Source organism: Haliotis asinina, chromosome 12 (genome assembly GCF_037392515.1).
Source record: "Haliotis asinina isolate JCU_RB_2024 chromosome 12, JCU_Hal_asi_v2, whole genome shotgun sequence".
Lineage (NCBI taxonomy): Eukaryota > Metazoa > Mollusca > Gastropoda > Lepetellida > Haliotidae > Haliotis > Haliotis asinina.
Genome location: NC_090291.1, coordinates 54,257,027 through 54,284,360, shown reverse-complemented (window position 1 = coordinate 54,284,360; position 27,334 = coordinate 54,257,027). Strand labels below are relative to the sequence as shown.

The window sequence follows — 27,334 nt, the reverse complement described above, 5'->3', positions numbered from 1 at the left end:
TCATATCAACTGTTGTATTGAATACTATAATTCCAAGACTGAGACAGTCGTATGTACAAGATGCATCCATCGTATGATACAAAATGCTGCTGTCTTGCATAAACTCTTTCTGATAGTGTCTGCTGCTAAAATATAGATTTCGCCGCATGTTAAACATCTACAATTCATATGGCACCCATGCCCGTAATTGGTTATGTATTCACGAAACAGTTCCCCATTATTGTACGATATATGTCAAAACGTTCTGGTCATGAACAGAAACATGAATATGAGCGAAATATACAGCGAATGTTTAAATTAGTAAGGCTGTTTCACCAACGATTTAGTATAGGGTAGTAAAACACTGCGCACCATCCTCGACAATCAGGGCTATAATGCTCCAACGATAAGATATATTTACTAGATGTATGTCCAATATAATATCCTTGAGTGTCGAGGATGCTTGACTCATAGTTGTCACTCTGGGTCGTGGACTCGAAGAGGTTTTAGGTGAATAATTTCCCTCTAGACGTAGTAATAGATCATTACGCCCCCAAACGGGACGTTTCCTTCAAAGTGCGTTGACGTTGATGTATAAATAAACTGGCAAATGGTTCACACCATTAATGACGCTTCGAGACTATGATCCTTACTAACAGTGAAACCTCGCTAATCAGGACAATAACATCCCCATTCAAATCGTTCGGAATAATAAATGTCCGGATTTATAAATCGTTGTCCCTGGTTCATGTCCTATACAGATTGTTAACAATGTTACATAATTCCATCTCCACGAGGTTCCACTGTTAAGACATTGACACAGTGTAGGCAGGATGTTACTGACAGTAATGACCTCTGCGGGTCCTGAAGAAATGATAATTCGCATCAAAAGTCAAGGCAATTTCTTGCAGAGAAGAACTTTTGGGGAGGTATTTGCACATATATTCCACATAAAATTTTCACCATATTCCTGAGGTACTCGTGGACAGGGAGAATGAAATTGTGGCGTTCAGACAACCAGGGGAGTCCCGTCAGTTCAAAATATTCCCTTTCTGAAGCTCAGTTGTTGACAGTCCTGTCTTTGGTACACGATAACACCATCGGGTTGAACCACTGGTTAGGAGACAACCTCCCTCATCGTCACGAGTACATCGGGACGTGTTCTGTCAGGAGTTGTCTCCCTCTAGTTGTCGGGGAAGTCTGAACACCAACATGATTGTCATAATACCTTCACAGCCATAGTATTATGTTACTTCAACCACAATTCATTGGAGAGAGTTAATGGGAAGAATTGGTGGTCCTAAATATTATGCAAGCCGTTTTACGGGGGCATCACGTGTCACAATGGCGGAGATAACCAGCACCCAAGTCGACATGTGGTTCAGAAGACAGGCGATCAATACCAAATACATGACTGAAAACAAGACTAGAAAAGCCATCGGACAAATTACGTAGACAAATCACACGCTATAAAACGTATTAACTTATGTCCATTATTCGATATAAGGATACAACACTGTATGCTTTTTGTATCTAAAATCGTAGGATCTGGCTTCCGGTGACGCATGCGTTGTGTTAACATAATATAACGTGGTTCCGTGATGACATTCTGTGCATTTAAGCAGTAATATGTGCATGAACAAACTGTTACGATCTGTAAGCCAGTTTGGGTTCTGTAATTCCCTAGAGTGTACAGTCAAAGAAACCAAGAATGTGCATGTGTAGTTTTATGTCGCGTTTAGCAGCATCATGGCGGCTACACCAGAAAGGGGTTTCACGTCTACTACCCACGTGGGGAGTCGAACCAGGGCAAGGATATCCCTGCTCCCATGGATTAGTTTGGTTTTGCTGTCGTCTTCATGTGGTCAAGTAAACGTGTCGGAAATCCAAAGGTTGCATTAACTGATGATGAATTTATGATGCCAAACCATCTTACAAAAAGACATAAACTGGTGTCCAGGAAGACTACAAAAATGCACATTGTGTAGCAAGGACATTGTCAGCTAAATCATTTACACAGCGTCAACTAAACACCATGACTGGTCACTAAATATTTTGTAGCGGCCTTCGTTTGTGGAATGTTTCCGAGTCTTAACACGAGGTCCATGTAATGATTCACACAACAATCCTTACAGTGACATCCTTTCAGATATATCAGTAACCATCTTAACGTTTTTCAAAAGCGTCGTCGATGTTGCGTCTCAATCTAGGCCCGCCTTCACGAACGACCAGTGTTAGGACCTTCGGATGCATAAAGCAATACCATGATAATCAGAAATTTCACTCTTATTCCACACTGGTATCAGTCCGGAGTACCAAATCAGCATATAAGGGTCGTAAGGCCGTGCTTAGCTGACTTTGTGGGTATCTCCTATGATGTTTGACACCAGGCTCTGTCCACACTTCAGTGGTATATCATAGCACTTAAGACGTCACATTTCATGACGTGATGTGGAACACTCACATGAACTGGACGTTGGTAATGCTGGAGGCACCAGAGTCGACGCTGTTGCATCACTTGAAGACGTGGGCATTGCGTTCACTGTGCCAGCATGTTATCGATATTGTGAAGTGAATGTTGTTACAGGGTCAGCTGATATCTTCAGCAAACACAAGCGCAGTAGGAAAATATATCCCATTAGATCTTCCGGACTTAATCCTTGTGGAATTCACGGGTGCAAATTCAAGTATCGATGAAAGCATTACAGCTGGCTCTGTGCACGCCAGTATCAATAACACTCGTTCAAATCAGTCGCGTCCAATAGGCATTGAGGTATCTTTTGTTCAAGCACTACATCGGAAAGCTTCCATATGCTGCCTTGATTGGCCAAGCAGCAAGAGAAACATTCTCTGGTCGCTGGAGTTATCTCCCCTGTTTGCAAGCCTACAAGGTCGTGACCTTGCCACCCTTGTTACTGTTACTACAATGCCGGCAGGTTGTTGGTGTTGTCGTCTGCTGAGACTCGTCATGTTGTGCCTGAATGTCCCGCAACACCTCAAGCAGCTCGCGTCGTTCCGTGTGCATCTTTTCCAGATCGTGTCTCCGTTTCAGCTCAAGCTCCAAGAGAATTTTAACCTTCTGGTTGATCTTGTTGATGTCTTCCTTCAGCTCGTCTATGTTGGCCTGCAGTGCCGCCTCCCTCGCCACCATGTGACATCTTTGCATGTCCAGTCGTAGTTCCATTTCTTTCTTCTGGTCGTCAAGGCGACAGATCATCTCCGACCGCAACAGCTGGATATTTGATCGGAGTTCGGCAATACAGTTGTGTTCACGCTCATCCAGCGAGCTCACGGTAAGACCACAGCCCTTTGTGCACTCTCTGATGCCGAACTCGCACTTCGGCACGTGGTGCTCCAGCTCGGCAGGGGTGGCGGTGCACGTGCACCCTTTGTTTGGGCATGGCACTGGCTTTTGAGGACATACCTCCTCGTGCTTGCTTACAGTCTCCAGATTGCTGATGTGTTCACACCCTTTACGGAAATTTTTACAACGGATGCGCAACCTAACAAGGTCGTTTTTCATGTACCGGAACAAGGGGCGTAGGTTTGACGGACGTAATGGATGGCGGTCTTCTGGGCAGGAAGCTTCGTTCTCGAGCCAGCCCAGAATGCACTTGCGACAAAAAGCGTGTTCACAAGGTGCTTGCTGAGGGTCTTCTAGAACGTCACGACACACAGAGCAAAGCAGGCCTTCGTTCACTTTACCTATGAAGCGGTCCACATCATAGCCCATTGTCCGCAGCTCCACACACCGCGGCTGAAGCGGCGACTCCTACTGCGAAGTCTGGAAAAAAGATGTTTCATAATCAAATGTATTGGCCATTAAATTCATTACAGTCTAAAAGCAAAATGAATCAGCAGTTATTTTTGAATGCGCGAATGCGAGCTTGGTAACTTGAGACAAAGTCAGGATGCAATTTGTTCAGATAGTGCTGCTAAATAAGCGATTCGCCAATAACAATCCCATTTGGTGCATTTGTGGCTTACGTCTAACTCAGTTGGCTATTTGTAGTTATTTATAATTAACAAGATGGTGCTCACATGCAAATGGACAACAAAAACACACCATTCTTTGCAACAACTTGTACATTAACCCCCGATGTCAGAAAAAAAACAAAACATGCGACTTGCTATCGGTCGGTGATCTATCTGACGAGGCTTAACGTCACTCCAGTAGGCCATTGCGTGGTCTGATCTACAACCCCCTTGCCCTCGCTAAAGCGGCTTATATCTCATGCACTCAGTTGGAGCAGTGTGCTGAATCCAGACGTATGGAAGTGTTATCTAACCTGGCCTAGGTATTCTTGTCATATCAATCGATACTTAGTACACGAGGCCTCCGCATTACAACGATGGCAGATTACGAGCTATTTGTTACCTAATTACGCACGGTGGGTCACTCGACCAGGAGTGCTGTTTGGAGTTTGACCAACTGTTCCTGTCACCGCCATACCAACATAAGAGAATGAATGAGAAACGTCGTTTTCTATTTTAAACACCAACGACTGGGGTGTGTTTACGTAGCATTTGATTGCGAAAAGGCAGTGTGTAGGTTCTGCAGGAGCACGTTATACGCGGTCAGTGATAGCATAGGTATTACACGTGACGCATGCAACCATTTTACTACAGATGTTCACTCATGTCCATACTTGTTTCTGATCTATTCTGTTCTACCTAGAATACGAAACGCACTTGGGATGTAGTCAGCTGCAGGAAGCATGTGACAGGGGTCAGATATACAGGCAGTCTAAATCAGAACGAGACTGACACTACCATATATGGCCCCTTCTTCTTGTCAGTTGCCTGCTGGGTTCTAAAACATCATCGTATGCAACATTGTGGTCAAATGGTCAATCTCCCCACACTGGACACTTTACAACCACGATCGCTCCGCTCCCCCCAAGGCTGCCAGACTCTTGGTGTATCATGTAACATTCCCGTTGTACAGTTGATGGCCTCAGCAGCGAGCACCTGCACACTGACTAGGCATATATCTAGCTAGCAGTACGATATACCACAGTCATAACTATATATTCTAAACGGCAATATGTTAACAATACATTTCAGTCTAGAGAAACTCACCCAGTATAAATAGTAGCATAGAGAATCAGTCTGTGGAGACCGACCCAATATTCAAGTGTCTTGTAGTCATATACATATAAACTTTAATACACAAGGTCATTCGTTGAAGACAGTATTAGTTACTCTGCTAAACCGTCACCACCTACCTGAATCACACTGATCCCTGTCTAAGCTGTATCAACGAACAAACGCTACCTGTATGACGTTTCGCCTGGGGTGAGGTTGCAGTGTGACCCCCGGGGCACTAGCGGGAATTACGTGTAGCTTATAAATTTTGTTCACATGTGCCGTACACATTAAACCTGGCCTCGCCTTACTGTACATAAGTCCATCCCCTGCTCTGGCTTGCTTTGATCGCAGATGAAAGCCGACAGTACACAGTCCTTAATTAACTCCATATAAGTCCACGCTTATTCACAGACGAGACGGTGTCTTTCATATTGATTTCCGTCAGCAGAAATACTCATTTTGTTTGAACAATAGTGGGTCCTGTTTCAAGTAAACAATTATTATTGTCCCCCCGTCAATGAAAATTGTGATGAAATTGTTTCTATATTGTCAGTATTTCATTGACTTGCTCGTGTTATCCGTTCTACTTTCAGTCAAAACGTGGTTTCATTAAAACATGTTATTTGTCTGCTACAATGGGTGAGTTTTTAATTGTGTTTCGGGCAATGGGAAAAACGATCCTCAAGTGAGTGAGTGAGTGAGTGAGTGAGTGAGTGAGTGAGTGAGTGAGTGAGTGAGTGAGTGAGTGAGTGAGTGAGTGAGTGAGTGAGTGAGTGAGTGACGACGGATATGGTTCTGACAACTGAGAAACATAACCGAACCAGGATTCGAACATACAATAAAAAGTTACTGCCGTGCCAAGCAACTGTGGCGCTTAGACGCCTTGGCAACTGATTATCCATTTACATATGGACGTGATACAATGGATAATCGAGGGTGGACATATATAGGATGTTGCTTCGTCGGTGAGTTTTAACAATGTTCCAGCAACACCAGGGCGAGGGACATCAGAAACTGTCTTCACACTATGTACCCACGTGGGGATTAGAGCCCGTGTGTTTGGCGCGATAGGTATTAACCATGTATGTTGCATATGCTTGCAAGGAAGCCACTGAAGGTACCTCAAGCAAAAGTGATGGGCTCAATACAGATTTACATATTCAAGAGTTGATTATTGATCAATGCAACCAAATTGTCACTTACATGGTCAAAATATGGACGTCCCGTTAAACTAAACAGTTACACAGTCAGTGCTTCATTCCACTGAATCTAAATACATTAAACTAGTAACACGACAGCATCTTGAAATGTTCATGTAAACAATGTACCAAGAATGGTGAGAGGGATTATAGTACTTACTGCACAAGGGAAAGAGAAACGGCGTCCCGAATCACGCAAAGCGCCGAGGAACAATATACTGATATGGTATAAGCGAAACCCCTGTCTACAAGACAGCTACCCCCTTTACTGTCGGAAGAGTCCTAATGACAAGACGAGATGTTATCAGCGCCAAGCACCTGCATGCTAGCTAAACGTATCTGACTACCTGTCAACTAACGTCACGTGTGACACTAACAATACCGACGGGTCACACAATACCGCACCCAGGCAAGCAGGTATCGAAATACAGGAACGACAATACAATTACAGGGCGCCGCAATTGGTCGAAAACATAATTTTCCCTGTTGTGGTGCTCAATCCCAGGTACAATCCCTGCTCTTTCCAACGCACAATCTTTAAATACCAAAACCACATAACAATAGCAAATCGATGTTTACCCTATGTACATTGCTTCCGTGTAAGACAAAGCTCTTCTCGTTCCGTCTATATAAACAGTCTGCTACTGAATACATGTCTTAAACTGTATGCCGTAATCCACATATTTTTCGTGATTGTGTATGTGTTGTACTAGCTGGTCAAACACAAAACATCAGACATGCATCCGTGCATTGGTATATACGGCAGGACTCGTCAGTAGGAAGACCGTTTTAATGTAGTGCTATGAACGTACTGTGGAGGCAAACACCTACCCCTGTCTCCAAATGGGTTATCTACAAGACGTTCAGTATAATGGTGTATATACCACACAGAGCATATACAATTACGATTTCAGAGACGTTCTATAAAATGGCATCTCAGTGTTTGTCTATTCAAACCGTTGGACACACATTCAGATCTCAATACAAGATACATTGATTCGTAAGAAATATATTAAACAATCCGCCTGGCGATTGTTACATCCCTGATTGTTTGTTTGTTACTTTTTTACAATATAGCTCCATGTCATGCTAAAACTATTTATCTTGTCATGAAATCGTCCCTACCTTATCGGTAACTGGCTCAAGCCGTGCACAAATCCCACAACTCAACGCCAGGGCACAGTAATCCGCCTACAGTCAGCACTGATCAGTCAGGGTGTTAATGACACAGTGCTGCACTGACAAGATCATGATGTCTATTACGGTGACAAAAGCGCTTAGTTACAAGTAGTCATCACGCGTTTACAGATGAGATTGACAATGGATAAGTGTCAGTACTTCAGTAACGAGTCTTTACTTCATCCACAAACACAGATGTTCCATTGTTTCAATGTACCACCTGTTACCTACCTGTAATTAACATGCTATGTACACCTGTCAGTCGTCGCTTTGTTTAGATAAGGTTCTTAATTTACAATGCCTCTTTGCGGAACAGCAATTAGGGTAGGAGTGTTTTCCCGATGGTGATTGTTTACTTTGCATTTAAAGCCTATTTCAATTAGTGTTGGCGGTCAAACACGCGCTGCACAATGGCTTTTATCCAGATGACTACATACACAATATTCCATAAGTCCAATCTAATTCAGATCATCGAATGAGACCCACGTACACTGTTTGTAATTAGAGGTCAATGCTACGTAATCCCGCTACCTGCAGACATACGTTTCAGCTGTATGCAAAACCCACACGATGGATGCGACAAGTCCAACCTGTACAGGCAAGGGTACTAAAATCTAGGTGTAATCATTATAACTATCCTGGGCCTGTTTACGACACAAGCTTCATGGGTTCAAGATATTTATCACAACGAGCCATACTAATAGCGAATAATAGCGACGAGTCTGCTTGAAGGTGAACGCGTTCACTTGTCCGGATCACAGGACCGAGTTCTATTCCACTCATGGTCATATTGTATGAAGTAGGAAAAACGTAACAGGAAGTGACGTCAGTTCTGTGCATGATATACACTTACGTTCGGTGTTGTTACAAATCATATGAGAGAGTTTGTAGGAAAGTGAGTTTTGACCACCCTTAGCCATACGCTAGCAACGTCACAGCGACAGACACCAGGAATGGCATTTACATCCCATTATCATGTAGGAAATCGAACCGAGACATATACCGGGTGTGTACACCACTAGGATACGTTACCGCGGCTATGAAGATGACTGCTGCAAGTTTGTACATAACTTTGGCAGGAGTACAAACACTTCAACAAACGCAATAGGCCGCGAACAGCCGAGCGTACATTTACGTCAACCAAACATTGACACAAGTGGTTAGTAGACGCTTCTTATGCCCTATCCTGGAATAGGCACTGAGGAGTCCAAATATTGGGGTACACGAACGAAGCCTGCAGCTGTGAGCTGGTACAAAGGATGAACTCTTACCTGTCGCATTCGTGGAATACACCAGAGTCAATGGTCACTAATGTCAACAGAGCGGGCATGTGTGCCTCCATATATCTCAGAAACCCAGTTACATCTGTCCAGCGACATGAAAGCCCTTTGACCGATCGGGCAAGTCCACTCGTTTGATCCAACAATTTAAACAGAAGGCCTCGGGTTAAAGACCTTAGGATAATAAGCATGACACATCAATCAACTCGTATCGGACGTTGTAAGACCAGTATAGCGTTGGAAGTTTGATAACGTCGCTGTTCTTTTGTCCACCCTCGTTAACTTCACGCTTCATAAACGGTACACAATACGTTGATCACCACTCAGGGCAGGTCGAACGGACTGCGATCGAGAACAGCCTTTGTAGGCGAACTTGCAAAGGAGGTATAATGCAGTAGACATGCATACAGATTAATGGGTTCTCAGAGCTGGGTAGGGATGGGCAGTCGAACAGCGCTGTATGAAACAACAGACAGCGTGGAACGTGTCAGAATACCTTTCATTTCGATGCTTACGGTTCATCAGTTAAACATAGTTGATTGAGGTAAGCTGCATGTTAAACTTAAATAAACCCATGAAAGATTAAATACAGCAATGTCGGATAAGTTCTTAACTTCTGTTAGGTAGTATGTGTCATAACAGTCCCTGTCTCTTTCTCTTTCTTTCTCTTTTACACACACACACGCGCGCGCGCAAACACACACACACAATGTGGTGGAACCACACACACACTAAACCGGAACGAGCATACCAACTCTGCAACGGCATACGGCGGTCTGATCATTGGGGGAGTGGAACCCGACACAAACGCGACGCTCCTCTTTTCTTATGTATGTATATTCCCATATTCTGTCTATGTGAGGACGGTCTGTAACTGATGGAGTTAGGACCATACAATCCAGTGATTAACAGCATGAGCATCGAGCCACGGAAACTGGGATACGATGACCAAGTCAGTGAGCCTGACCACCTGATCCCGTTAGTCGTCTCTCATGGCAAGCATGGATTTCTGAAGAGCAATTCTAACCCGGATCTTCACGGGTGGGATGCATTTGACATGACGTCTAAATGGCATGGTTAATGGCTAGTGGCTTGCAGCACAGAGAAAACGGGTGTTATCTCCTCTAAGGACGCGGTGCAGAAGGCGGCACATGAAGTACTCAGCTGACGCGAGATAACGCGAGACGTGGTCGAGACGGCGAGACTTTAGCCACTGCATCGACATGGAGGATGTATATGACGCGATGACAGCACACGAGGGAAATCTTAAGGATGGAACCAGAGAATAAAATGGGAAAAAAGATTTCACGCAAAAGGAGATATATACATTAATTCCCATAACAGTCATCGCGGCAGGGATTCTACGTCAATCACTTCAACTTGCTACACCATCAGTTAAGGTGGAAAAGATGTCTCGGAACTCTTCCCTAAAGCCAATTTTCTAGATGAGGATTTTATGAGAAATCGTTTAACGTTTCGGGATATCAGTAAAATAATCAATTATAGGAATGTGTGAGATATCAGACAACAAAATCATTATACGAGACATGTGACACCGACAGCAATTTAAACCATTACGTTCATCCCTGGTATTGCTGGCTGACGCCAAGGAACAGATCACGTGACCGGAAGTAACACGCGATCACTAAATGCATTTCTAGGTTCTGTGGTTCTTCCAACGAGATTATTACAGGGAGCACGGAATGAAACAATTAATCTGGTACTGCGGCTCCTGGTTATGTTCAAAATCCAGACTGGGATACATTGAATCAGGTGATGGATAACAGCTGTCTTATTCGTCAAGAACCCTAACCTCCCTATCCTCCACACCTTCCCCCTTTACTGAAAGTTATACACGATAATATTAAACTATATTTACACAATTCCATTCACGTTTGTCACTAGAAAAATACTGACAGAGCTGCCTTCTTATATGTATCATCAGAAGATATCACCATGGAGACGCTTTGATGCCATCAATCTGCACTCTCGTGATGTGGTGAATATGTTCTCTAATGCGTCCAAACATCTAGTTTCAGTATATTTCACCCGAGTTGCTGTCGTTTGCTGTCTGGGAACGTATTTAAGTCGAAAGGCGAAGGGCTTTGACCTTGTTGATAGGTTTAGTCAGTCTGTGTTGGTGAAATCTGGGCGTGAGCAGGTATCAAACAAAGATCACGACAGCGATTAGGGATGGGGTATATCGTGCACGTGCGGCTTCTAATTACGGACGATTAAAGAAGGTGGTGATCAGGCCACACAGATGATGGAGTGAGTGAGTGACTTTTTCGACATTAACTCTTGGATCAATATTACATTTAGACCATGGCGTGCCCCGTAGATTGGGGTGCCCACAGGGGACGTAACTCTGCACACGTAACGATAACCCTTCTGACACCAGGACAAACAGGCGGACAAAACAAAGTACATGTATGGACTTGAGACTTGGATACGACCAAACATGTCGGGACGTTACAAGCTTGAAACGCTGCAACTATTATACTCGTATCGTAGATCACATTGAATAATAGCTTCCTGTTTGTTTCCCGATTAGCCACTATCAGCACTATCAGCACTGTCAGCGTGTTGCTTGTTTTGATCGGCAGTCACAGATAGTGTTAAAGATCGTGTCATGGGTAGTTCCACCAAGTCAGTTATCAACTACCACATTCACAACAGAAATGCACTCATGGATAGCTATGGGGCTAGTGATGGCACAGTCATCTATCACTACCAGTGAAATGTTCACTGTAGGTATATTGCCATGGATAGTTACATGGACAGTGATGGCACAGTCATCTATCACTACCAGTGAAATGTTCAATGTAGGTATATGACCATGGATAGTTATGGGGATAGTGAGAGCACTGCCATCTATCACGCACCAGTGAAATGTTCAATGTAGGTATATGACCATGGATAGTTATGGGGATAGTGAGGGCACAACCATCTATCACGTACCAGTGAAATGTTCACTGTAGTTATATGACCATGGATAGTTATGGGATAGTGAGAGCACAGCCATCTTTCACGTACCAGTGAAATGTTCACTGTAGTTATGCGACCATGGAAACTTACGTGGATAGTGAGACTTTCCTCACTGTAAGTGACACTGAAAATAATGAAAATCCCGTCTACAACATTAACCCCTGAATAATTCATTTGTAATTTCCTGGGACAAAGAAAGAAAATGAGAAGAAAGCGACCAGCCGCGTTGCTATTGATTACCCGGAAACAAGCGGACACAGTGCTTATTTATTTAGAATTATTGCCGCTCTTTATCTGCTTGTGACGAACAGACTGGTAATTCCAAATTTTTACAAATTTGTCTAGTTATGTCCGACTAACCTGTTGTTATCACCTGAGGCGTGCAATTACTGGGTCAGCGATATGTATCGCTAAACTGTTACAATCACTTCTCGGGTTTATCCTATAACTTTATTGTTGGTGATAATCGTGCGTGAATTTAGTTTTAAGCCGCTTTTAGCAATATTACAGCGACATCACGGCGGGGGGACACCATAAATGCGCTTCACACACTGATTGTGCCCATGTGGGGAGTCGAACATCGATCTGTGACGTGACGAGATAAAGTTTTAAGCACTAGGTTGCCCTACCGCCAATGATGACAATCAACAGTTTTAAGACGACTGTTAACTGGATACCCTCTCTCCAAACACTCGATAAAGATCTCATGGTCAGAAGGTGCCCTGAGTGGATGATGTCGACTGACTCTAAACTGAAAGATGAAGTCATTGGGCGGCCTGGTCTAAACTCGGTTACAAGCCCTGGCCAAACAGGGTTGACAGAGCGATCATAGGGGCACTGCACACTTTAACACAGACTTACGAAGTCACAGCATTTAGACTGTTTTGTGGAACAAGCCCTGACGTACAAATCTACGTACTTGCATACACCTAAGGCAGCTGGGAGGAATACCGCAGTGAGGTGCCCTGGAATACTAATGACCGTGGAGGTATGCAATATTCCTTTATATTCAGTGACCTCCCCTAGCATTGACGGATTACTTCAATAAGAAATACTTCCTGTATCTTGACGTTGAAATGGTAATTGTTGTTAATATATTTGTTACAACCCGCCTCTCCACATTCACAGCAAGCGTAAACGCATCAACCGTCGGTGTTGTAACCCATACTTGTAGACTTCACCTTTGTGTAGTGCCTTGCCCTGACTGACCGGACTACCGTAACGCCTAGGGGGGAGCATCAAAGAAAGTGAATGGGGGTCTGGACGTTTTTATTGAACGGAGCATGTGAGTGATGTTGCATTGAAGATTGTGTGCCCGGGCGCGGTTGTCTCCCCATGCTTGTATTTGATTACATGCCCGCCAGGGACGCTGCTCAACGTAAGAGGAAGTTCTTTGAGACTCCAAGACAGCGATGGACCTTTGAAGTGGAGAACACTATGCTTGAGGGACGGTACAGATTGGCAGCTATGTCTGAAAAAAGTTCCCAAACCGTTGCTCTAGTAACCACGCATTCAGATTAATGGCACTACTTAATACGAATAAAAGTAGACGTACTTCTTCGACCTTGCCCTGCTGATACTCCGAAACAAAGCAATCGCATCGTTTCGGTTGGGTTAAGTTATTGCTGTCTAAATGCTGAGTGAGTAATTGTGGTTCACGTCGGTTTGGATAATATTGCATGGAACGGTAGCTGTATGCAGAAAGGCAGACCGCAGTGATAGCCAATTCCAGGAACACCACGACTAGACATTTGTCAAGGAACTTCAAATCATGATTTTCAAAAGAATATGTCATACTCCATAGCACTGGACACTGTCCCGCAATGACATTGTTGAAGAAACATAACAAATCACCTACCCCCCCCCCTGAACCCCTCCCCCCTCCCCCTCTTCCACCCCTTCCCCGTCCTAAGCCCTGAGAGGATCCGCAGTTAGATGTTCGAATCGCAGTTGCAACACGATTGTAATATTTTTCAGCACCCCTGATCCAAAGCAGTGTCTACCACAAATCTACACATGCGTTACTGATATGAAAACATCACCACATTAATAAAATCCGGTTTCAATGCATACCAATAAATCAACGTCTCCCTCTCGAGTAGATGACCGGTGTGAGAGGCTCCACAAGGCCACGGTTTACACCACCTTCTACAAGCGCATATGCACAGCTGCGCCAACGCTATGTGAGATGTGTTTATCCGAATTATCCGGCTGGCTCAACAAGCTACCACAGACATTACACAGCGTCTACATATGTCCCCGAAGGGCAGCTTCGTATATGCGAGTATCTCATTCAGATCCTCACTCAAACAACCAATACAATACATGTCCCCGGCGGGAAATACAGACACTTACAGTATCATGGGAGGATACATATGATTAGTTTTGTTTTATGTACGGGAGAATGGTTTTCTGATTAGATAAATGCATTATGGATTTACAAGGTCAGTCTGTTTCATATCAGCGTCACCAGCACATATCGTTACCGTCAGCACGGACTTATCATTGTTATACTGGGATACTGGGGTATTAATCTACAAACACACAGAATTAGCTGAACCATCTGATAAATAACACTTTACATATGCGATTATGATAATTATTGTCGTTATTAGAGTGTAATGTACGAAATGTATCTCGCCTGTGGGGAATACCACTTACTGCAGCCTTGATATCACATACACAGCTGGTGTGTATTGGTAGTCTGACCTATTTGTGTAACTATGTATTAATCACATAGTTCCATGATTGACTGCCTGCCAGTATAAGTGGTTGGCATTTCGTCTACATGAGGGCGCCACGTGGATAACATATATTATATGTACATTTCGTTTGCGCCATATTGAACGACAAATTGCAGAAATTCTGCCGTGTTTCGTTAAAAAATGTAACATACATCTTCTTTCATTGTCTCCATCCTAGACAATATACTAATCAACATTTTGTGAACAGTAAGTGAAACAGGTTTTCGTAGCAGGTGAGGTCTCTTCAAAACATTTTCATGACAAGCAACGCAGCTGAGGAGCTACACATTCAGTCAGTGCTAACCAGGTGCGACAGCTCACGTCTCCTCACAGAACCATGCTGCTGGTACCAGGCGAGCTAAAGAAAATCCATCTAACGGGGTGAGGGGTAACCAGCTGAATTAAACATGTGACAAGATGTTGTCAGTAACAACCAGTTGAATCACCACACCGTCAACACTCAACTAATTCACTTTTTCGGTAACAAGGTGGGCTAATTCAGGAACTCTCGAGGTTATTCACCGACAAGGGTAATGTGAGTATTATACTTGGTAGATAGGTAACACAACGGCTAAACACGAATCAGGTGAGCTCAGCTTAACCCAGTAATGCTGTGACTCAGTAGCAGGTCAGGGGGACCTGTCGGAGAACATGACGTGGGTGTTACCATCACAAGTATGTCATCACGACCTCACGGAGGACCAAACACAGCAACATCAAATACACGTGTGTAGTTACACAACTACACCAACACCCAACACAAAGACATCGCCGAGAATCAGGGCTGAAACATTAATTGTTAGTTGTTTACTGATCATGTTAATACTCCTCCCAAATATAGGATTTGAAGTTATCACACACAATGAAATATAGTAATGCATTTACAGAACTTGCCAGTGCTTGACCACAGCGTGGTATAACCTATCTATATATAGAACAAATTACAGTTTATATTGTTACACACCTGGGTGTAGGTGACAATGTGACAGATTGTAACTGTGAATACACAGTCAAATAAAAAATGTAATATATTTGGGATCACACTTTCTCAGTGGAGTACAGATTCTAGTACTTTTGTTGGTTTGAGTCTCACCCGAGATTCGACGGTTTACAGTTTACTGTTAGCATCTGTTTACAGTTCATCTGTTGAGGGATCAAATTAACACTTTACAATGAAAATACCCCCCAGCAAAATCATCGACGGACTTTATATACAATCTTCTCAGCGAAATATTCGCACTTTGTAACAGAAGAAATAAAAATGTATCGAACACAAAATTGAGAAAGCTGCCTCGCGTTATTTCCAAACAACACATCGTTGACCTTCTGTCGTGACAGTTTCCGTTGTCAGAGACCAATCACATACTGTACATCCTACCTACAGCTAGCCCTGACCTCAATTTACATACTGTAATAGGTGTCAGATAAAATTCCCAAACAAAATTAGTTTTAAACGGAGGACGACAAACGTAATGCCCAGTAATGTCGGATGTTCTAATGTAACCATCACAACTGTGATTGCCCTGCATGGGTTGCTCTAAACGTGTATATGTACTTTGTAAACACTACCGACGTTTTTTATGTGTCAACTGTTGATGGAGCCCTGCTATTTCATCCATTCATCTAGCCTAATAGAAATGGTATTGACTTTCGACTACCGAAGCACACGCAATGACATTTTTGTTATTTTTGATAACCCTTCAGACTGGTTGACTCCGTGGAGATTACTATCGACTTCAGCATGCAGGAGGTGGGCATGAAGCATCGGTCTGATAGCGCAGAGAAGACAGCAAGCCTGGTGAATATACACCAAGCCCCTGTTAACCATCTGTGTACAACCAGTATTGATCTATCATCTGTGTGCAGCTATTACCAGCCTACCATCTGTGTACAACTATTACAAGCCTACTATCTGTGTACAAGTACAAGTCTACCATCTGTATGCAACTAGTCTATAATATGTGTACACCTATTACCAGTTTTCCATCTGTGTACAAGTACAAGCCTAACATTTGTATGCAACTAGCCTACCATCTGAACACAACTATTACCAGTCTACCATCTGTATTCAACCTTTATCTATCTACCACCCGTACACAACCAGCAGTTATCTACCTTCATTGTACAGCCAGTACTATTCTACCATCTGCGCACAATAAATATTAATATACCATCTGTCTTCAACAACTACCAGCCTACCAGCAGAAGTTCTAACCTACCATCTGTATACAAACAGTATTCATCTACCACCTACACACAGCAAGTATTAATCTACCATCTGCACTGTACCATCAAGCACTACATTCTGTCTCCAACCAGTGCTACCTATCATCTATCTCCAACCAGTAGTAATCTGTTATCTGAACACTACAATCTGTCTACAAGTACTAATCTACCATATGTGTACTATAAGTACAAATCTACCATCTGCTTAGTACAAGTACAAATCTACCATCTGTGTAGAACAAGTACTAATCTACCATCTGTGTAGTACAAGTACTAGTCTACCATCTGTGTAGTACAAGTACTAATCTACCATCTGTGTAGTACAAGTACTAGTCTACCATCTGTGTAGTACAAATCTACCATCTGTGTAGTACAAGTACAAATCCACCATCTGTGTAGTACAAGTATAAATCTACCATCTGTGTAGTACATCTACCATCTATGTAGTACAAGTACTAATCTACCATCTGTGTAGTACAAGTACTAATCTACCATCTGTGTAGTACAAGTACTAATCTACCATCTGTGTAGTACAAGTACTAATCTACCATCTGTGTAGTACAAGTACTAGTCTACCATCTGTGTAGTACAAATCTACCATCTGTGTAGTACAAATCCACCATCTGTGTAGTACAAGTATAAATCTACCATCTGTGTAGTACAAGTACTAATCTACCATCTGTGTAGTACAAGTACTAATCTACCATCTGTGTAGTACAAGTACTAATCTACCATCTGAGTAGAGCCCTTTGTGAATCTTCCTCACATTGTAATGCATGCACAGTTCTGAACATGCGCTTTTTGTGATGACTAATGCATACACCTCTGAGCTGTGTTACACGTGTGTTTGGGGAATATACGGCGACTATCAACGCCCACCGTGTCCGGACCAGGCTAATGAGGACAGACCGCCACCGGATCACCAACGTTAGGAATGTGCGTATGAAGTATCAAGCGGAGACCTCGAGCAGTCAGCTCATACATTGGTGGAGGCCGGTCGCACAACAATGCTCTCTGCAACGCGTGCAGATCGTTAGATGTTACTGGAAGGGTCGGGTGGCCAGGCTTCCCGTCGCGACACACAAGTAGCACACCGTGTCCTGCTTGCATGGAGCAAAGCTCATGATGTCAACCACTGTATTGTCTGTTCCAGACAACACTGACCACCGTTAAGGCGATCACCAACCACCGATGTGTTGGGCGTTAAACAATAATCACCAAATAACGTGTTGTCCTGCTGTCGAACTGTAAATCTTTCACTTCATTCATACCCTTCAAGTACATTAAGAAGGGATGGTAGTAGTCGTTTATCTGGATGAGTGCCAATGGGACCGTGGTGTCCGGGTGAACGGAGCTTGCTACTGTGTGGCATGTCGGGTTGTATTGATCTATACGAGCATGTAAACACAGATTGACAAGAACAGATACAAATACGTGCGTGTTGGAATCACGGACCATACGTCAGCGTTAATCGGACCTAATGTAGCAGACAAGTTCTCCGCGATAGCGTAATGCTCCTTATTCACCATCGCCAAGTCGGCAATCGGCTCATACATCACCCATGAGGTCGGAAAAGGCCGCGCAGACCCGAGAGAGTAAAACCAGGTGGCCACCCAGATTAGCAGTCGTGACATACTCTAACTGGTTTAACACATATCAAGATTCTACAACTCAACAAATATTATACAAAGTCCGCAGGACAACAAATTGTAACAACATACGGATGTGCCTGTTGACTCTGCAAAGGGACACGTCTAAAACTTACAAACGTTAAGATCAATATTCGCCTGTGAACTATTATGTTAACAAATTGAGAATCTACTAGACAACCGTATGGTTTTGAGCCCAACAACACGCTATAACAGTAAAGACATATGGTTACTCATAGGTGACTATGGGTTCGCCGGAAGTTGGGGAAATGGGCTTAATACATTGTATCCTTTCAGAGAACCTGAACACCGGTGTGACGAGTCAAAACGAGTAAATAAGGAACCAACAAGGCGACTTATTTGACTTCATTGTGTGTTAATACCATCATGCTTCACTGCTGATTGCATGCTCGTGCTACTGACCACCGTTTTGAGTTGCGGGGAAGGACAGGTAGCCACGGTACAGATGTAAAATAGTCTTCTCTGGCAGATGCTCTTATTGGGCACAGAGCAGCACAGGGATAATACAACTAACGTTGGTTGCCAGAATCACTCGGAACATAAGACAGCACTGCCATGTTCTCCAGAAGCTTTTGTCTGAAATATCTAATGTAACAATGGAAACGTCGAGAATTAATACTTCAGTGAAGGCTTTTCAGGGACAGGCGTGATTCATTTGGTAATTAAAACGCCAGAATATTCAGCGTTAAAAGAACAAACCCATATTTGACACGAATTAATGACTCGCGTCCGCTCCTGCCATGAGACGTCAACATGGCTGGAATATCACGTGACTGATAGGAGAACTGTGCAACTGGCAGCGATTGAATATTGAAAGCTAAATAATCGCATTGTCCACTGCAAAAGGACGCATTTTCGTACAGTAGAAATACATTGTCCGGGCAGAGAAAGGGAGTTGTGCAGTTCTGAACAGGGGTATTGTTTAGAAATCGTTATGCATGCAGTGTCGACAGTCGTCATCAAAAAGGGCAACCTGCTCGATATCTGTAGTGTCACTGAGAGATTATTGGCTTTAGCTGTTTTAACTACTTCTAGGACACAGGAATGTATAAGTAGGCACGCACCCACTCACGAACGCACTGACGCACGACCACATATGCTGGTTTTATATGTAACTGGTATGTTTCAGTCTCTCCCTGTCTTCATCCTTACGTTTTCAACAGATGATTGAATGAGTGAGGTTTAATGACGATGTGAGCGGTTGGTTGGTTTGTTGTTTAACGCGGCAGTCAGCAATATTCAAGATATATGACGGCGATCTGTAAATAACCTTGTCTGGACCAGAGGATCCAGTGATCAACATCATGAGCATCGATCAACGCAGGTGGGACTCGATGACATGTGTCCACCTGACTACCCGATCCCGTTTGTCACCTATTATGACAAGCATGGGTTACTGAAGATCAATACTAACCCGGATCTTCATGAGTGTAATAACAATTACTTGAAGTTGTGCGCGAGTGAGTGAGTGAGTGACTGACTGGGTGAGTGAGTGGGTGACTGGGTGAGTGAGTGACTGGGTGAGTGAGTGAGTGAGTGAGTGGCTGAGTGAGTGAGTGAGATGGTTTTAATGCCGATCTGGGCAGTGTTCCAGTCATACGCCGGATTAGCGAAATCGACATACACGTGTCCTGACTGGTCACTTCAGCCAAGTAAACTATGTCCAGGAATGTCTCATGGGCTGTTGAAGATCGGTTCTTACCTGGGTCCTCTCGGATAGTAAACACGAAATTGCATGCAACTCATTTTATACAACCATCTGTATACAACCATCTGTATACAACCATCTGTATACAACCATCTGTATACAACCATCTGTATACAACCCATTGGCAAGTGTGGATTGATCTTTATTCACCAACACCAAACAATAGGAGTGAAAGTCGAGAGGTAATTCCCAACCAACTGACAATTCTGCCAAAATGTTCAGTAAGTGCTCTGAACGTGATGTTGGACCAGATGCAGTTGCCTCCTTTCGTTATTTCTGGTGCAGTAACTCGAATTACCCTTCAACAACAACAACAACAACAACAACAACAACTGCAATAACAACTACAACAGCAGCAACATCGGAAACAACAACACTAAAGACGTTGCATATCCATAGAATTTCTCCCGTTGTTCACATCAACTTCTAAATGCCACTCGACGAAAAAACAGCACAGACAACAACAACAGTAATTTACAACATTAAAATGCTAATAAGACTTTAGGAGCCGTTCAACGACTTCATGGCTTTTTTGTCTAATTTGATTGAGTCAAGACAGTTGTTTATTCCACTCTGTGCTACTTGACAGAAAGATATTTCAAGCAGTCGTCTGGCAGCTGAAAATGGTCGCTACAAAACTGATAACAGATGGGTAATCACATTCGTATTAACTACCACACTCCAGAAAAATGAAACAACGTTATTGATATTTTAGTCGACATGTGAGCTCTTTCAATCGAGAAAGATAAATTGATTTGTGCAGATGCCAACGATAATAATAGCTTGCACTAGGACGCAAGCCCGTCTAAATGTCGACCGCCAACAATCCACATCCTACTCAGAGTGAAACTATCAGGTGTGAAGTGTTCACAGTCTGGTATTTACGACCTAACGCGAGGGAGTTTGACAGATTACTGACATTTGTAAGTAGGCATATCGTGTTCAATACTGAGTCTAGTCCTGTTGTTCGCTGACGTGTCCCCGACCAGTTGACAGGCTGTTATAATCCATTATGATATTGACAGCCCGAGTGTGCTACTGTTTGTAGTGTCAATATGACGAAACGCAGGCCGTTTGACCAAGGTTTGACATGCAAATAACACAACACAACCACAAAGAGCAAGCATTCTTCGTGTTTCCAGCACCAACAAACAATCTTGGTTTAAGATAAGAGATGCTGTGAAATATATTTCAAAGTATCTTTTTCAGAACACTAAGATTTGTGTAAAAAAAAACATACTGTATTACTAGCGGATACGTACAAAGTAAAGGATATAGAAAAGAACCTTGGTTTGGCATAGCATGACATTTGTTCCGCCATGGCACAGCAGGTATTAGTTTTAGAGATTCTACCCATGTGTGATCGAACATGGGAATTCGGTCTGAGCACTTCTACCACCGAACTACAGCCATCCAGGAGAAAAGTATCACTAGTAGTGCCAAAGTCCCTCCAGATGCAGTCGGCAACAAATAATCGAGTCTGTACCAGCCAAACCATATCAGCGACCCGCGCCATGACAAGCGATCGCTACAGTGACATGTAGACTGCTGGGGAATACTAACCCTTAATCCCTGTGTTTGTCGCATCATTACAGACATTTTAAACTGTTTACAGGAAGCTGGACACACCAATCCCAATTCCGCACAAATGTCACCCCTTCGAAAATACTCGTGGTCACACTCTGTCATCATGTCAAAAAAGATGCAGCATTACATTCTAAATAATATGGTCAGTTTTATTTACTGGATGTAAAAAACACAAATGCTACTATGCGCTAAATTATGTAGCATGGTTTGTACGTGACCACATCGCTGACGACGCGAATATAGCATAGTTTGTAGGTGACCATATCGTACACGACTAGAATGTAACATTGTTTGTAGGTGATCATATCTTACACTAGAATGTAACATTGTTTGTAGGTCATCATATCGTACACGACTAGAATGTAACATTGTTTGTAGGTGACCATATCGTAAACTACTAGAATGTAACATTGTTTGTAGGTGATCATATCTTACACTAGAATGTAACATTGTTTGTAGGTCATCATATCGTACACGACTAGAATGTAACATTGTTTGTAGGTCATCATATCGTACACGACCACAATGTAACATTGTTTGTAGGTGACCATATCGTACACGACTAGAATGTAACATTGTTTGTAGGTGACCATATCGTACACGACTCGAATGTAACATTGTTTGTAGGTGACCATATTGTACACTACTAGAATGTAACATTGTTTGTAGGTGATCATATCTTACACTAGAATGTAACATTGTTTGTAGGTCATCATATCGTACACGACTAGAATGTAACATTGTTTGTAGGTGACCATATCGTACACGACTCGAATGTAGCACTGTTCGAACGTGACCACGTCTGTCTATTGTCCGGCCTGAGCTCACTCACATCCTTCCACTGACCAGTAGGAGAACATCCGCTGATACAGGCGACTTGAAGACATTATTATTGTCAGGGCTATGTGTAGGTTCAGCACAGACAGATTTTCTTTGCCTGACTCGGGGACCATCGCGGCACTGTGTTATGGGTAATAATGTATTTATTACATAATAAATCTGTCAATTTAGGCCTGCTGGTATTATCGGAACTATTGATATTTTCCAATAATGATTATAAATAGGCGAGCGGTGTTATGAGAATTGTCAGTATTTCTAAATGTGGCATGAACTGAACGTTTAGTTCCATGTGCAAAGGACAAAGCCATGCTCAATGGACAACAACGACGAACATTATGACTTCCAACTGGTTATTGTGAACATTCCCATCAATCAAACACTCAGTAATTATATTGATCATGCAGAATGTTGATATTCTGAAGGATTGCTCTATTTCGGCTACATTCTGAAAGCCAGGATATTAATCATTATGCATGCGTCAGTTGTCCACATGGCATGAGAAAAGTACATTCAGTTTCCACTCAGACGTGATGTGTATGTAAAACATGCACATATATATGTCAATATTACGACAGACATGAAAATAAATATGCCGAAGGTATCGTGTGCCTTGGGAGTTCTATCCTAGATGGATGATATCAGTCGAAATACTGACTCGTCTCCCAGTTGGACTGACGTAGAGTACATATGTAGCGCACACAGAGGTCAACACCAGCGGTATATGGACCTCCAGTTGGACTGACGTAGAGTACATATGTAGCGCACAAAGAGGTCAACACCAGCGGTATATGGACCTCCAGTTGGACTGATCATGACGTAGAGAAAAATATGTGGCACACACAGAGGTCAACACCAGCGGTATATGGACCTCCAGTTGGGCTGACGTAAAGCACAAATGTAACACACACAGAGGTCAATACCAGTGGTATATGGACCTCCAGTTGGGCTGACGTAAAGCACATATGTAACACACAGAGGTCAATACCAGCAGTATATGGACCTCCAATTGGACTGACGTAAAGCACATATGTAACACACACAGAGGTAGGTCAATACCAAGGAGTCCCTGCATGATACCAGTCCCTGCTTACAGACATATCTGACCATTTAAACATCATAACAAACACATGCCCCCTTATCACATGCAGCTATGAGTCATTCACGCTAGCGATACAGCGCACGTAAACAGGTATAATGACGTTTGATTTATCACAGACTGGCGATAACAAGAGGTGGCCTATAGCCAGAACTCAGCTACACCACAAACAGCTAACGCATGTAGACATGTCTGGCGACAGACAGGCAATGACATTAATCTGTCGCCCATGTATATATCACATGCAGACAACAGAAATGCATGTCTTCTTTATTCTCATAAGACAGGCGATAACAGATACATACTTACATCACTATCGTCACATACAAACGGTAACAACCTCATTCAATTGGTCCTATGACATAGAGAAGATGATGTATACGTTTTAGCGTATTCTATATTTCATGTCCACTAGGCAAGCCGATGTTCAATGTCTCTGGGTTCGGATCCCACATTCGCCCTGATCATGATCCTATGTCTGTGCTCATAGATTAACACGTGGGTGACGTCATAGAACTACATGTCTTTCCTCAACCAACTTGACTCCAAAGCAAATCCGCTCACTCGCTCACTCACTCGACAATATAAATATTAATCAGGAGACAGTGATATATACTGGGTTTGTATTTTTCAGACAGATGGACACACACGTCTATTGATCCAGACATATACCAGTCGTATATAGCCACCATTACACTGACGGAACTCTCCCTAGTCTCCGATACTCAATACCCTACAAACAGTCGCCCACACATATGGCCAAGGAGGTTACAATCACATTAAAACTAAACGAAAACCAGAAACAGAAGCAAAAATTCAATTTTGAACGCTGGCCCACGCCATTGGGTATTTTGGTATTGATCACGTGAACGTCCCAGGGTTACAGCTGTACATAGAGTCGGACAATACAGTCAGATGGTCGAGGTGGGTGGACGCTTGGAAAACCCTGGGATACTCTCAAGTACGTATCTTCCGATCAACAAGTAACCTCGTATGACATTCTGGGAAACCCGGAAGCCTTCTTGTCTGACTAATACTAGATGTGCCACGATATATATACAATATACACAACATTGTGTTATTGTGACCGTATTTAGAGAAAATACAGTACTTTCAAGTCGTGGAAAAATTCAGCGCAGTCCGAGACGAGCCATCTTGCAAGTTTCGGAAAGCGAGGAGTGTTAACTGATAACAGTGACGCACTTCTTGTAGTGTAACGACAGAAACTTTATAATGACAAAACCGTGTCTCGTGACAACATATTCATGTAAAACCATGGTCGACAATAATCATATATTCGTATATGATCAAATATATCTAATATATCAAATATATCTAATATATCTATGAAATACCGCTCGTCATAAGGGCCTGATCCTTCCAACCATGCGTACACCAAATGCTCCGCTGAGTATCATAATAGGCAAGGAAAACCATATCTATATCTCCATCTTAGGATACTGCCGGTTATTGTTTTGTATGTCCTGTTCAGCAATTTCGCATCGATACGATCTATAACGGCTACCAAACATCTTCGTCACAGTCTTGGCTTGTTCTCATGCGGTAAAGGAACCATAGTCAGACGATACCAACACCCACGTCAACACACCGTTGTATCAAAGACGTCATGATATTGCCCCAGTTGAGTAACTCGACCGACGCGTTAAATGCAGGCGGTACGCAGTGGTGCAATATGGGCGTATGCTGCGATATACTGTCTCATGGAATGTATTTGATAAACTCCAAGGCTGTGCGTTGGCGTATTATCAACACATGTCATAGACACAATTGTTGGGTTAAGACTCCAAACATCGACGTGACGCCCACTTTGACAAAAGTCCACTTCACCGAATGTTCATTTTAAGGTTGTCTTTATAAAACTGAATGTGTCATTGTAATATGAAACTTTCAGCTGATGTAACGAAATGATGTTTTATTAAGTAATAGTAAATTGTATTAGTACTGTTTTGAAATGCAAGGAAAATCAGAAATAATACAGAACAAAATCGGAATGACCACTCGCTTGGGTTTAAGCGTATAGACACCAATCACACGTCGCGCGCACATATTTCATGCGTTACTTTTCACGGTCAGCATATGTTAAAAGGGTGGTTTGCTAGACAAGTGGTTAAAGCGTTCGCTTGTCAAGTCCATGTCCCGTATATCTCCAGGGGTTCAAGTCTGAACCCCACTTTAGGTGTTCCCGGTCGTTATATATCTTACATGTTGCTAAAAGCGATGTAAAAACATACTCACTTATTGTAAGACCCTTCATAGAAGTAGCATGCTGTTCAAATGGGCGTTATCGCACTACTTTTGACGTTACGCTCTTAAAACAAATACACACGTGGATACGCACCGAGTCATTCACACTGTCACATTAGAGTCTCCCCTTCACAACATGGCGGAGTGGGGTGGTAGCATTGTGGTTAAAATGCTCGCTCGTCTCGCCGAAGACGCGGGTTCGATTTCCATACTGTAATGCTGGAATAGTGCTGAAGGCGACTTAAAACCATATTCACGCACACTAAAGGCGGCATAAAACCATATTCACTCACAAACCTATTTACTGCTGATGTATAGAAGAATTTCTTATTCTAATCCTACTATTAGTCTTAAAACTCGCACTAGTTTTTGTACACGTCACCACTTGGCCTGCAAGCAGCATGACACTTTTATATTGACATTGTCAGTTTCAGTGAGCGAGTGACGCCGGCGCGTACATAGTTCTTCCAAGTCGTGTTGTATTCTCGGCCGTAACCTGCTACAGGACACCTACACCCACAGCCTGTAATCTGATTGGCTCTCTTGTCAATACAGATCATCGCGGAAGTGAGTAAACGTTGTTGTTTGATACCAACAAGATGAGCCTAACGGCGGAAGCGACGTTGTGGGCCCGCCCGTATATATATAACCTCAACAATCTAACGTGACAAACCTTCCATGTAGGCCAAAACTCTAACTACATTCATGCATGGATGATATAACCTCTGAATATACCAACGGAATGTCGGAAACCAATTTAGAAATTTAACTCTAATAGTCGTCAATATTTTTCATTAAAAATTAAATTAAAGCCGTTATCTTTGTTGAAACATTGTTTCGAGTTTCCGTATGATACCGAAATACTAACATCGTTAGATGTGAATACACCCAAATCTCATTCACATAATTGCTGGTCTAATATGTTTGTTTACATTTCTTGACAGTTAGATACTTGTACATTGCAATGCAGAACTGAGTGGGAGCACAACATTCGTAACAGAAACCAGACGCATATAGCAAGTGCATTTCATGTAGATAAACATTGACAGGCTGATACAACGCACACTGCCATGACGGAAAGCTCGGCAGCGTTTAACTAAAGGACAAAAGGTTCCAATAACGCTACTGTCATTCCTTTGTAGTTACCCGTTATCTCTCTACAGATTCATACATCGAGACTAGCTAGCATCAATACAAACAGCCCAATACCAGACCCCACATCGCGATATCGCTGTACACAGTATACGAGCGTGAATGTCAAAGTGCCTACCTTTTCTACCCGTCATAGTGCTCTGTGTTATTGTCTGTGGCTGGTGTAAGGTAGTCCCACGTCAACCCTGTCAACGCTACACACACGCAACACGACTGCTCTAGCGGATTTAGGCTTCTCCTCTCAAACCGAGTGACTCATGGGAAAATCAATGGGTAATTGTTGAAATGACTTCGTTGCGAACGTAGCCTGACTCACACACGCGATAAAAC

General features: G+C 42.9%; 1 protein-coding gene across 1 annotated transcript; it reads right to left on the bottom strand.

The window, feature by feature from the left end:
- Positions 1 to 27,334, bottom strand: LOC137258499 (RING finger protein 151-like). Its single transcript, XM_067796193.1, has 2 exons — positions 27,123 to 27,334; positions 1 to 3,763 (listed from the first exon to the last, which is right to left on the bottom strand). Exon 2 carries the CDS (start codon positions 3,710 to 3,712, stop codon positions 2,864 to 2,866), a length of 849 nt encoding a protein of 282 aa, XP_067652294.1. The 5' UTR covers positions 3,713 to 3,763; positions 27,123 to 27,334; the 3' UTR covers positions 1 to 2,863.

Bases quoted from the DNA above. Each gene is read 5' to 3' on its own strand.
- LOC137258499 (XM_067796193.1), bottom strand. From the start codon at position 3,712: ATGGGCTATGATGTGGACCGCTTCATAGGTAAAGTGAACGAAGGCCTG.